The sequence below is a fragment of the Abramis brama genome, assembly GCF_963993115.1.
Source record: "Abramis brama genome assembly, chromosome: 7".
NCBI lineage: Eukaryota > Metazoa > Chordata > Actinopteri > Cypriniformes > Leuciscidae > Abramis > Abramis brama.
In genome coordinates this window covers 8,938,101-8,952,786 of record NC_139969.1, presented here as the reverse complement: position 1 = coordinate 8,952,786, position 14,686 = coordinate 8,938,101, and the positions used below count along the sequence as shown (strand labels likewise).

Genomic DNA, 14,686 nt, shown 5'->3' with positions numbered 1-14,686 from the left:
AGATGCCCATTGCTGTGGTGACCTTGCGGCAGGGATGTTAGATAATATATCTCACCTGGTGTGCTGAGAGCCCAGTGCTGTGCTTCCTCCTGGCCCAACAAACAGCCGAAGACCCTCCTCTGCAACACATATAAACACAAATATTTAGACTATATTGATTTTTTTTATATATATACAATAAAAAAATCATATCAAATGGTGGACACTAAAATGGGCAAAAGCATCTCTCATACTTTCACTGAAGGAACTAGAGTCATATTTAGGGGTCACAATAGATTTTTTGTTTTATACCATCCAGAGCACTAGCAACCACATAGCAATGTCTTAACATTACAGCATCAACTTTTGAATGAACAAGCACCAGTTTGAAGCCATTCTGGTCATACACAACATTTATGTACATACACATATAATCATCATATTATAATGATTTCTGAAGGATCATGTGACACTGAAGACTGGAGTAATGATGCTGAAATTTCAGCTTTGCCGTAACAGAAATAAATTACATTTCAAAATACATTAAAATAGAAACCAGTTAATATGACTGTTTTTTACTGTATTTTTTACGAAATAAATGCAGCCTTGAGGAGAATAACAAACTTATTTCAAAAACATTTAAAGCTATATTATATACATAGCTTCTATATTAGAAAATGGTAATACAATATTGACAAGAACTCAGAGTTGTCAAATCAGTTGATATTTCACCGGTTTTGGCCATCCTTCTGTTAGACTGTCTCACAAATGAATTAGGCTGAATAGCTGTCAGCTGTTAAATTTAAAGTATACTGATTCTGAGTGATTTTCTCTTTGTCTTTTGTTCATGACCCAGTTATTGCAAGCTGTTAAAAGCTGTACACAATTAGATAATACCAATTTAGGTCAACCAATTACCAAGCAATGCTTAATTTTGTTCAGTCTGGGGTGTAAAAAGGCAATTAAAGAAAAAACACTGAAGCAAAACACTGTCAAATTTGTATACATTTTACTGGTAGTCCACTGTATGAAGACTTTTTGGGTATGCTATGTCACAGTTTACTTTATTTTGAGAGAGAGAGAGAGAGAGAGAGAGACAGAGAGGACAGAGAGAGAGAGAGAGAGAGAGAGAGAGAGAGAGAGAGAGAGAGAGAGAGAGAGAGAGAGAGAGAGAGAGAGAGAGAGAGAGAGAGAGAGAGAGAGAGAGAGAGAGAGAGAGCTCTGTTGGTTTCAGGGAAAAGTTGTTGTGGCAGCTGCAGGTTTAATGTTGCTGTCTCTGAGGTCTATCCGTGAGTCAGAGAGAGAAGAAGGGAAATTCAATCATCTGTTTGTTTGAGACTGCAGTAACCATAGTAAACATTAATTTGACAAAACCACTATGTGGTGCATATTAGTGCAACTGTGCATATGTGGTAAAACACAACTCAGAATTTCCTTATACTGAGTTTGTGTCTACTGAATGCAATTTGCACCTACTATGGGACAATGGCCCACTCTGTGGTGTAGTCATACACAACATGTTTTCGTGTGTGTCTATCATTGGTTGTTTCCCACAACCTGCTGTTATGGAGATCGGAATGATGTTCAAATGTAAAAAAAAAATGTCAGGGCCATTAAAAATATATTTATAGAAGTAGGCCTATTTCTGTCTTTATATGTGCATGTGTATGTGTACCCATAGTACCCATCAAAGTTGTTCTAATAGTACCTTCATTACTAGAATCCAGTATGCTGTGGCTGAAGTCCTGACCCTGTAGGATCGTCTCAATGATATCGTCAGCATCCACTCTGGTAGCGTCCATTCGCGTTAGCTGAGACTCAACCGAGTCCTGCTTTACAGGGTGCCTGAAATAAAAACATACACACTTTATTAATGGATTCATTTAAATATTACTCTGAAAAACATTTTTCAGGAAGAGCTGAAGCACACTTGTTTACCTGTTGGCTGTGATCCCACTGTGTGACGGTGTGGCTAAGCCCTGGGGCAAAGGTGTGCGGGACTCTCTGTCCTCACTGGGCTCTGGTAGGCTGCCAATCCCAGTGGAGGCACTTCCCGCAGACAAGTTCCTCCTATGCGAGAGCTCCGTCAGGCTGGAGGAGCGCGAGTGACCTGTGCTGTAGCCTACAAGGATGTCCAGACTGATCAATATTATGATATAATATTATGCAAAAAGCCAAAGTATAATAGAATAACAGAAAAGCAATACATTTGGTGTGAATGAACAGACCAGATAACTTGGACTGCTGGCTGGCGTAACTGGCGTTTCGTGAGTGTCCACACTTTCCAACTTCATCTGGAACAGAACCATGACTTAAGCCACTTTTTCCTGGGTTTTCTAGAAGATAAAATCCAGTGGATTGTTAGCATCATTGTGAATTTTGGGATTGTTGAAATGCAAACTGGTGGTCTTTACTCAAGAGTAGGGATGTGCCCTGGTGATGGAAAAAATATGAGATGGGAGTAGAAATTATATTTCAATGCTTTTGCATACTCTTGCAAAAGTTTTGTGTTCTCTCACTGTAAGACTGGGAAAACTGGAAGAACTAGAAGAGAGGCTACTCCCTGAGAAAACAAAGGAAATTAACATTTTAACTCTCTCTTGAGAAACTAGCATCCCCATCTAAGACGCAATCACACTGAGTCAATCACCTCAGTATTGTATTAATTTACATTTCTTTCCCTTCACTCCTTTCCCCCCCCATCTCTTCTCTCTCTCATGCTGAGATTACCAGAAATTCACCCAAAACTCTATATGGTTTAATGTGAACAATTATCATGTATACAAATGTATATATCGCGATATGCATATCGCAACAGCTTGCAATAACTGGGGTCATGAACAAAAGACAAAGAGAAAATCACTCAGAATCAGTATAGCCTATATTTAATTCATACAGTGATAACTAAGCAGTGTTTATTTTTACATTTGATTATTTAGTTTCTGTTGTTAAATAAAGGCCTACCGTAGACCCTAAACCCCATGCTTTACACTGATGTTAAAATAATACTTATGTTTCAGTAAAACACTGCTGTTCACTTTCAGAAGTTGTAGGGATGTTTTCTTGTCACAAAAAGAATGTGGAACACGTATGTAGGTTATATAATTTTAAATATTTTTTGAAGATTATTTAAGTTTACTTTACACAATTTTTAAGCATTATCGTATCGCATATCGAATATCGCATTATTTGATGAGTTATCGCATATCGCATTTTTCTTCAGTATCGTGCAGCCCTACATACTACACAAGTTTGGTATCATTTGAAATGTCTCAGTGCGACTGGTACAAAGGTCTCATCCCCAAAGAAGTAAAACAAAAGGTAATAACGTTTTTAAGAGTTTAGAGATATATTCCTTACAGAGGAGGGTAGATCTTTCATGCAAATGGAATACTGTCCTCAACTGCGATTAATGCAAATTCTCATTGTTAGCACGTTTAGGTTTCTGTCTTGGTCTAAGTATAGAAAAAAAAATGTCTCCGCGTGATTTTGCTGCCAGATCAGCCCGTAATGCTGAATGTCCTCGGCCGCTCAGCATTACTGTATGTATTTTTTCTAATGTCAGGTATGCATCTTTTACTCTTCATCTCTGAGCATTTGATGGTTTGTATTGATTATTTTTGAATTGATTATGTAATTAGCATGATACATTTACCTGACATAATAAATTGTTACATTTGATTTAATTCTGACTTTGAAATTATTTTCCCAAGTAGATTAAGCGAATGCGTATGTTACCGCAAATCTGCGTCAGGTAGTAACGGATTGGAGTCCAGTTTTGAGTGGAGCCTAGGGCACACCAACTGCGATTTTAGAGTTCCGGCTAATATTTGCCACTAATTCAAGTGTACTTGGACTGCAAAGGCTAAAGAATTTCCGTTCAGAACAGCGGAATCATTTTTATCATTATAGGGTGGTTGTGTACACACACTGCCAACACACATTTATGTTCAAACAACATGTAAAAGTGAAGTTTGCATAATAGGTGCCCTTTAATACATTTTAAATTGTAATTTATTCCTGTGATGCAAAGCTGAATTTTTTTTTTTCCAGACATTACTCCAGTCTTCAGTCATACGATCCTTCAGAAATCATTCTAACATGATGATTTGCTGCTCAAGAAACATTTCTTATTATTATCAATGTTGAACAGTTATGCTGCTTCATATTTTAGTGGAAACGGATTATTTGATGAGAAGAAAAGTTCAAAAGAACAGCATTTATTTGAAGTAAAAATCTTTATATTATTCATAAATGTCTTTACAGTCACTTTTGATCAATTTAATGTGCCTTTGCTGAATAAAAGTATTATTTTTTATTTATTTAAATCTTACTTAACCTTTGAATGGTAGTTTGCCACAGTTTCCACAAAAATTTAAAGCAGCAAAAACTGTTTTTAAAATTTATAATAATAATAATAATAATAAATGTAATGTAAAAATATATGGTAGTATATATAGGTGGTAGAGGTGTGTGGATTGTCAAGGTACCTGTACAGATAAGAGTTGCCTTCTGTGTCTCTCCTCTTCTGTCCTCATGTAGACATGTCTCTGTGTCTCCTGGAAAACTAATGGTCATTGATGTGGATGGAGGCCTGGAAGAATAAAGAAAATGTCACCATTAAAAACATGTAAACATAACAAAACATCAACAACAACAAAAAAAAAGACGTTGTTGCATATACAAAAATCACATAATATAATATACAAAATAATATTCTTAACTTAAACTTAATATTTTTACAAAACATTATGAGAGCAAAATCCCATAAAAGACCCGATGGGAGTGGAAATTCTGCGTGTGATCCACTGACGACACACAAATTAATGAAAACAGACGGAGCGGGATCATTTCCATAATGACAACGCAATCTACCAATTAGCATCCAGTTTAAGAATTGCTTTTTTGGGCGATAAATAAAGGCACAAACACCAGTAAATTGACTAGCGTAAACCTTAGTAAATCTCATTGCATGATTCATTTAAATACTCTCCTCCCATAAATTTTGCGTCTGAAAGGGAAACTCCTAAGTAAATCATGACAGTAGTTTTTTAACGCCAAAAGAGGGTTTGCGTTGATGCAAGCTGTTAGTAAATCTGGCCTTTAGACTCCTACATCCCAGCTCCCAATTGTTTACACACAAGCCTCAATATAGCGATATGGTGTGTTAATTTTGCTATTACATTGCTAGGGTGCTCTAAATGGTTGCTATGGAGTGGCTAGACAGTTACCAGGGTGATAGTAATAGACAGGACGGATGCCTTCCCGAATCAAAAGAGCCAACCCCTTTGTCTCTATGATGTTCTGATGCTGAGATACAGCTTATTCATGCTGTCATACAGTTGCTAGGGTGTTGTAAATTGTTGCTAGGGCGTGGCAAGACAGTTTTCAGTGAGATATTTAAAGACTACCTGTCAGTCTGAATCAAAAGAGCCCATCCCTGAGTCTCTATGTTGTTCTGATGCAGAGACACAGACAATTAATTTTATTCTATGGTTGCTAGGGTGCTCTAAATGGTTGCTAGGATAGACAGTTGCCAGGGTGATTTTTAAAGACTACTTGCCAGTCTGAGTCAAAAGAGACCACCCACTTGTCTGTACAATGTTCTGATCCAAAGATCTCACATCTTTTTTCAATATAAAATCTATGGGTGGTTGCTAGGGTGCTATAACTGGTTGCTAGTATAACTGGCTACAAAAGTTTAAATGTAACTATATATTGGCTGCTTGCTAAGTCGAGTCAAATGAGCCCACCACAAATTGGCATTCTGATGCGGAGATACAATCTCACAGATTTATGGCCAATGTAAACCTATGGGATTTTATTTCGCCCACTTTTTTTGCCCGCCGGACGAACATCGTACGACCAATTAACTCATAGATAGCACACCTCTCCTCAATAAGCCACATGATTTGACACCTCATACATGGGTCTACAATAAACGGTGCGGGACGAGTTACATACTGAAGTTTTGTCCAGAAGAATAATAATAAGTAAGAGGAATAACAATAGTGATGCAAGCACCACTAATAAGTTTTTCAAAAAAGAGGTTATTCGCATTGATTAAAGGGGTGTAAAGAAAAGTCAGATGTTTCAAGACAATGAATAAAACAAACAACTTTTGATACTTTAAGATATTTTTGCATCTTCTGAAGCTCAAAATGTTCAGCTCAGCATGTAACTGCATTTAAAAGTATGGAAATATTCAAATTTCTCCAGTGTTAAGTATGGGGAACAAATAATCTATAAACCACTGATTTTAGAAGGATATTAATCTATTAAGTACTAATCTGGAATGTCAATGGTTTTAGTGCCTCTAAAACTGAGTGACATAAAACTATGACGTACCAGCCAGAACTAAAAGCACTTCAGGCGCAGTATGAGCACTCCCACACACACACACGATCACACCTCTGATGCCTCTCATAAACACATACTCACAGGGAAACACCACCAAACACTTTGATTTATGAGTGCGTATGACTATTTTTGACAACCAACTATCCACAGTGAAGGAATGATACAACTCTCACTGAAGCACATTTCAAGTGGGTAAATATATTTTATATCAGGTTAATGACATTTTCTATGGCCTAACCCAACCCTTACCCCTAAACCTACCCATCACAGAAACATGTTTGGCCCAATTTCTTTTAAACTAGTAGGACCAGTAAAATGTCCTCATAAGTTGACTGACACACACACACACGTTTATTTGACTGTGTGCCAGCTCGCTTACATAACAGGAAGCGCATCTTTCAGTGTGCCTGGGTGCTGTGTGAGGTGATGCATTTATCTCCCACTAAATGTCAGCATAAATGTCAACTATTTCAACATACACACAAACGCATTCAGCACAATTACACTGATCTGAAACCATACCAAATGTAGTGCTTCAAGTCTATTTAAGCAGAATCAAATAAGCATAAAGAGATAAAGCATTGAAATAAAGAAAACTTCAAAACAAAAGTTAATTATTGACATTACAAATAATAAATGTAATTTTCTATTACAAACAACCATGCCATTACCAGTGTTGAATAACTTTTAATAACAATAACATTTAACACAAGAAACATTTCTTATTGTTATCAATGTTAAAAACAATTGTGCTGCTTAATTTTTGTGGAAACCGTGATACTTCTTTCAGAATTCTTTCATCAGGCATGTGATTGGCTAAGGACAAAAAAGCAGGAAAATATACTGAGACCCCCCCAAAGCTGAATTTTCAGGATCATTACTGCAGTCCTTTAGAAATCATTCTAATATGATGATTCATTATCAAAGTTGGAAACAGTTCTGCTGCTTAATATTTTTTAATAACCTGTGATACTTTTAGGATACTTTGATGAATAAAAAGTAATAAAATAAAAATAAAAAAGAATAAGAATTAAAAAAAATATAGAAATATTTTGTAACAATATAGACTACTGGTCAGTAATTTGGGTTCAGTAATTTTTTTCTTTCTTTTTTTGAAATAAATCAATACTTTTATTCAGCAAGGATGTGTTAAATTGATAAAAAGTGATAGTAAAGAAGATTTATATTATTAGAAAATATTTTTTTTATTTTGAATAAATGCAGTTCTTTTTAACCTTTTATTCATCAAATATATTAGGCAGCAGAACTGTTTCCAACACTCATAATAAATCAGAATATTAGAATGATTTCTAAAGGATCATGTGATAGACCGGATGTCACATGCTGAAGACTGGAGTAATGATCCTGAAAATTCAGCTTTGCTTCACAGAAATAAATTATAATTTAAAGTATAATAAATTGAAAACCAATTGTTTTAAATTGTAATAATATATCACAATATTAAAAAAAAAAAAAAATCTATTTTTGATCAAATAAATGCAGGCTTGATGAGCAGAAGAAACTTCTTTCAAAAACATTAAAAATAGTAATGTTTCCAAACGTTTGGCCTGTACTGTATTCCCCCCAAAACTGCACAACTGTAGGGTAAAACATTAATAAAAAAGTGATAATAAAAAATGCGTCTTAAAACTGACATGATTGTAACAAAATCACACAGTCTGGAGAACTCAGAACAACTGCTAACAAATAAGTTTAAGGTAAAAATAACTGCCATGAAATTATAGTATCTTACTCCTATGCAATTAGATAAACTGTTCATTCACTACATCACTTTACCTCTGTCTTTATCTCCTTTTATCCTCTTCTCTTCTTTTTGGCACTGTATCTATCGCAGACTATAATGCTCATTTATAATGTGTCACGTAAATTCGGCCATCCGTCACAATCAGGAAACTTTCACCGCGTCTAGAACTGGCGCGAGCTGCCAGGCCCGTTTCTACGAGCCTGTGTGTTAAGCGCTCTCAAAAAAAGCTATGCTGTCTATATGGATGCGGCGTCGCGCACCCTACACAACAAATTACCAACAACTGATCGCGCGCGCGCTCTGTTTCTGACGCACTTCAAGCACTCGCTGGGCGGGGAAAGATTGCATCTCTCTGCCATCTGTAACCATGTTGACGTGCCGCCCGGTGTGGCCGCGATTCGCGGCGATTGTGGTTCCGTCCCGGGTTACCATGGTGACGGCTGTGAGATTACCCCCCCATTTTTTTTTTTTTTTTTTTTACAGATCTGCATGATTCACGTAGGTCACATTTTCAGGTCGGAAAATCCGGAATTCCGGATTAATCCGGAAAAATCACATCCCTGTTTCATGAATAAGAAGTTAAAAAGAACAGCATTTACTGTCACTTTTGATCAATTTAATAATAAAAGTTCATATTATTTCAATATTATAATTAATATCTTTCAAAAAGAAAACTTAAAGACCCCAAACTGTTGAACGGTGCAGTAAACCTGCCACCTTAACTAATTTTCAGAGGTTTTAGGCTGCAGACGCTGAAAAAAACCACCTGTGCGTTTGGCTAAAAGCTACCGGAAGTGTGGTTGAAATAGACTTCCTGTGTTCATGCGGTCCCAGACATTGGTGTCAGACAAAACATATTTCACTGCAGAAGAACACGGGCGCAAACTCACATACTGGCATCTGCACACGACAGCATCAAAGCATCACGACAGCTGTGCCTGAATTGTCACATCAACAAGATCATTCTAAGCCGCTGGTTTCCTCAATGTAATATCAGTAATATCTTGTTGAAAAGACCAGTTTAGACCAGTATGAATTTCATGCTGGTTTGGCACTGATCTAACTGGGTTAACAGCAAATCTCCACCAGGTGTGCGTTTCCCAAAGCCAACTATGGTCGCAAGTTCCATCGTTGGCTTTGCTACTATGCGACCATAGTAGGCTGACGATGATTTTGGGAAACGCACCCCAGCATGGTCTTTTTGTCTCATTCATTACGCCAGGTGATCCGAAGCTGAGAAAAAGCTTCCAAAACATATGCTGGTCTTTTCAAAAGGATGAAGACAGATTCTGATTTGAATATGAAATTCCAAATTCTCACATTTAAATTAAGGGACAACTTACGTTTTGAAGCAGGGATCACCCGACATTAGCTGCATATTGATTATCACCTAGAAAAAGAGAGACAGGTGGTGAGTAGTTATACACATATTAGATGTAGCAGATTGAATATTTCATTACTACCCATTACCCACTGAAAACATCAAATACTGGAGTATTGTGTGATAAATTGTATTTTCATGAAGGATATAGTCATAATATCTAATATCTGATTGGATGAGCCATGTTTGAAGCTACTGTAAAATAGCCCAGAATGAACATAAATATATTGTACAAAGTTGACACTGTTTTCTAAAAGCAATAAACACAGAGCTTAATCAAGGGGGTTTAAGATTCTATGTTTTGCATTTTGTTTTTGTATTACTTTTTCACGACTGATACAGATTGCAATTATGTTGAAAGTGCACAACATGGAAGTAGATAAACAAAACAGTCTTTATTAATATCCACCAACTAAAATTTAGAAGATCACAGCCACTTAACATCGACGATAACGGACAAATTAAATAGGGAAACTCAGGGCTTGAATACAAGGAACAAACAAAGGGAACTAGGATAATAGTGATTAAACAGCAACAAACTAGAGCATGAATGAGTAACCTAATTTTTGAAACAAATATGGGAACTAAACCTAAGGGAACAGAGCAAACAGAGAGAAAATGAATCTAAAACAGAACATTCATGTACCAAACATGTGAACCATTGTTGGGTGGTAATACATTTTTAAGGGCCCAACAAATGGTACCATTTACCAGCAAACCCAATACGAAAAAAGAAAAAGAAAAAAGTTTAAAATTTCAACAAGGAACTTCCTGCATACATGGTAAAATAAGTGTAATGCTCTGTGTCACATGAGTTTTTCTATAATAAACTTGGCTTCTATAATAAATATGGCAACATGTATGTTTCCAACTGTTGGACTGCAGTGATGCAAGTTCAAAGGTGTGCATGGATCTCTACAGATATAAAAGTGAAGGCCTGTGGAATTTAGTTTGGTCCCCGAACAGCTTCAGGCGGAGGTGGAAGGATACAGGGCTGTGGAATTCTGGGGGCGCTGTGAACAGCTCTAGGCATAGGTGGGGGTTGTGGATTGGAAAACACAGCTCAACACAGGCCGGAGCATGCCAGACATAACCCACATGAAACGGAACATAAAGTAACACAACACCGCACACAGATCTGAGAGGACCCGCCCCCTAGCAACTGCATATTTATGATATAAATAAACGAAAGGATACAATATAGAGAGCATGTGATCTCAAGCCCAAGAGGGCAACTGTCTCAAAATCTCTGTGTGTGCAACTTCATTATAAAGTTGTCCTAATATATATATATATATATATATATATATATATATATATATACAGTATAGCTGTATGTGTGTGTGTCTTTATACCTTCAGTATAGAGTTGTCCTGACGTGTATTTTTGGTGTTGTATCCCTCCAATAGACAGCGCCGTGTGGTGCTTCCTGAACCGGCAAACTCAGCCAAGTTCAAATCAGCAAAACCAAGCTGTGTGACACACACATCGGATCAGTGCCAGTGATCTGACAGAAAACGTTGCCATATTCCACGGAAAAACAGAGCTTACCTTTGCAAATGTCTTCCCACCTTTCAGCTCCTTCATAAAAGAACACACCAAAATTTATCCAATCCAACAGAAACACAGAAAAGAACCAAAGTGTTTATTCTTAGAGCCCAATTTAAGAATCAGAACAATCGTTAAATCGTACCTTTCTTACAGATATCCGGAAAACACAAGGTTCCAGCACCCCTGTCCCAGCATTAGCACACAACTTGCATAAGAAGGAGAATCTTTTCTTCCATTTAACGCAATTCACCAGAACTGGCTCTCTGCAGAAGAAACCACAAGAAAAATAGTGAGACATATAACACGATAAAACAATAGAACTACAGATAAATAGAAGGATAGATAGGTGGATGCATGGATGGATAGACAAACAGGCAGAAGGATAGACAGACAGGAAGGAAGGATAGATAGATAGACAGACAAGCAAAAGGATAGATAGATAGATAGATAGATAGATAGATAGATAGATAGATAGATCTAAACAAGAAAATCTCTATACGCCACATCATTACCGCTGTGTTATTAGAGAAAGTGATTTAGAAAAGGTATTTTATAATAATGTCTTCAAGCTGGGGAAGGATTAGCTTGTTGCAGTGTCTGTTAAGTCATATTGTTCTGGTTGTGAAAGACTGTACATTGTGAAATTAATATTGGATCACCCCGCTGTGTGAAAGGGGCTTATGTGTCAGCTCTTCCCTTGTTTGTCCTGAAAACACAGTAACACTAATGCCAAGGTAATGAAGTAAACCTTCATCTGCAGTGTTCAAAAAGAAGGAACGTCTGGCATTCCGACAGATATGGAATGTTAGCATTCTGTAAAATGCACACTGTTGCTATAGCAAGTCCAGCCTTGACGGTTAGAGGAAGGAAAGGAATTGCTAATCAGACACTGCCCACTTTTGTCGACCTGTTGAGTTCCATGTAGAACACCCCCCCTCTAATACCCCCTGCCACATGTTTCTCTGTTCAAAATGATCTATTCTACATTGCTTTTTTAATATCTCGCTAATATCTTTTAATATCAAGCTAATAAAAAGATTAGTTTTAATATTAAAAGCAACACTCTTCTTAATCACCCATAACATACAATATATTATACAGACTCATAACCAAATGTATTATTTTACATTATTATTATATTTTATAGATAAATAACTGTTGTCACTTAAAATAATAAGTCTCACCTCGAAGACTCCTCTGAAAAGCCACCGTCCGTCAGTCGAACCTTGCAGAACAGAACTCCATTCACAAACGGGACAGATGACAGCTCATCCAGCTCCACGTCCACTTTAAACTTAAACCTTTTCTTTTTCATCATGATGAACGCCATTAATCAAATACGCGAAGGACGACAGCTTTTCTGCTACACTCCTGGAAAAGGTTTTTAAAGAGAGGAACACAAACTCTTTGAAGGGCGCGTTGAATACATGAGTCAGTGTGCGTGCGAGACGACAGTTTTTTAAATGACGCTGTGTGAACTGCGTCGAAATGACAACTGACGACACTTTAAAATAAAAGTCCTTCCAAAAGGTTTCATAGACAGAATAAATATATAACAAAATTTATTTGTAATATTTGGATTATTTATATGTAACATAATGTTATAATAAAATAAAGTTAAGTTACGTGTGCCAATGCACAATGCATGGAGTATATGGGGAAAAGAGACTGCTGGAGTTAATAATATATAATAAATGAATATATAAATGGAGTTTGCACAAATCATATTTCATTGTTAACAAATAAACAGACAAACAAACAAACACATGAATGCTGTATTATACAGGTTTTATTATTGTGCATTTGATACATAACATAGAACTGTATTGGTTACAAAATCAACTTTCTGGTTGAGAAAAAAAACAAAAACTTTTTGGTTGAGAGTAGAAGTGAGTAAACTGGTTGCCCGGCAGAGGGAGACAACTCATCACGAAAGCATTATACTTCTAGGTAACCTTATACTGTAAAAGGGTACTTCTTCTCTGGTACTTCTAACCTGTGAACATTCAGATTACACCGTCGTAATCAGACACAATTCCCCTTTTTATATATTAGAAATAATAATGTTTAAGCGGGTGATTTTATTTTTAAATAAAGGATGGGTTTGACACAACGATGATTATGCAGTACAGTGTGTTGTTGTGGGCATGAACAACATTAAAACACTGAATAACATTAGCAGGTAAAAACGAAAACGTCTTCGTTCAAGCCGCTTTTAAAAACTTCCATGACCAATCACAGTCGACGCCAACAAATAATTAGAAACAATTATCAGCCAATCAGAAGCGTTGTTACTAGCGCTTACTTCCTCCCTGTATCAGCCTCGTTGGCGCAGTAGGCAGCGCGTCAGTCTCATAATCTGAAGGTCGTGAGTTCGAGCCTCACACGGGGCAGGTAGTGTTTTGTCATGATTTTGGAATTACCGGGTTGAAATAAGATTGTAAATATTGCACTGATTATATTTGGCCAGTTCAATAACTAGAGTAGTCAAGAATAGATCATGTAAGGAAGCTTTGGCAATATTATACAATTTAAAATACAAAATACAGCGAAAGGGATCATATCAATGTTTATATTTCTGGACTTTTATTATTATTCTATAAGTAAAATGTACACACACCGGTTTACGTTTTTCCCCCCAGTGTTTTAAGTAGCCTACTTTAGATGCTTTTCAAATATTGTAAATTCTGACAGTCATGCAGTAGACTAAATTTTTGTTGACTCTGAGTGAGAGAGAGAGAGAGAGAGAGAGAGAGAGAGAGAGAGAGAGGTTCAAAAATTCTTTTATTTTACATTTCAAAACTCATACATTCATATACTCATTCTAAAATAATTCTACATTATTAAATTAGATTATATATAAACCCACAGATGTATATAACAAAAGTAAAAATAAAATTAAAAGTTCAAAACCATCACATCATCATAAATAGTGCATAAAACGTTATCAACACACCATATTTCAATAAAACTCCTTACATTATTAACCATATTATAATATGCATACTCTACTTTAAGCCTTCCTGCTACTAATTTCCTAAACATAACTTCAGGGTCCGTAGATGCCAATTGCAAGCCTTTATTCTTCCTGGTTTTCCACACTGCCAATTTTGCAGTCCCAATCAAATAACTCAATAAACACACTTTCTTCCTTATCAAAAATGCATACTTTAACCCTCCAATAAACACTTTATCCGAAAAAGCCTCGTTAAATTCCCTGAACCATTCCTTAAGAAGGTTAAAAAGACTTTGTAGCCTTTCACATCTTAAAAACAAATGTTCTAAATCCTCCTCCTCTCCACAAAACCTACATTCCCCACCCACTGCTGGATTCAAGTGTGCCACATGTCTGTCTGTAGCTATTGCCCTGTGAATAATCCTCCATTGTAGATCAGCTGTTCGCTTCTCCACCGGAGGTTTATACAGTGCTCTCCATCTGTCCCTCACGAGGAACTCTGGTGTCAACAGACCTGGCCACCCAGAGGCTTTTACTCTCCTGAGTGATTCCTGATGTATGATCTTCACCGTAATGTGATAAATGGCCTTCTTTGATGTAGACTCGAAGAGTTCTATTTGAGGAACCTCAAAAGACAAAATTGAACCAAACTCCACACCTTCCAGATCTTCCTTACTTGCGGGAGTTATTTTTA

General features: G+C 36.6%; 1 protein-coding gene across 1 annotated transcript; it reads right to left on the bottom strand.

Annotated features, from left to right (window-relative positions):
* Positions 1-51: 51 nt before the first annotated feature.
* eeig2a (EEIG family member 2a) lies at positions 52-12,511 on the bottom strand (the record flags this gene model as incomplete). The annotated part of the gene is made up of 10 exons (XM_084119805.1): positions 12,221-12,511; positions 11,179-11,299; positions 11,037-11,066; positions 10,841-10,957; positions 9,448-9,494; positions 4,470-4,573; positions 2,208-2,315; positions 1,918-2,101; positions 1,688-1,824; positions 52-119 (listed from the first exon to the last, which is right to left on the bottom strand). The coding sequence occupies exons 1-10, from the start codon at positions 12,364-12,366 to the stop codon at positions 52-54; spliced, it is 1,062 nt and encodes a 353-aa protein (XP_083975931.1). The 5' UTR covers positions 12,367-12,511.
* Between the last annotated feature and the right edge of the window lie 2,175 nt (positions 12,512-14,686).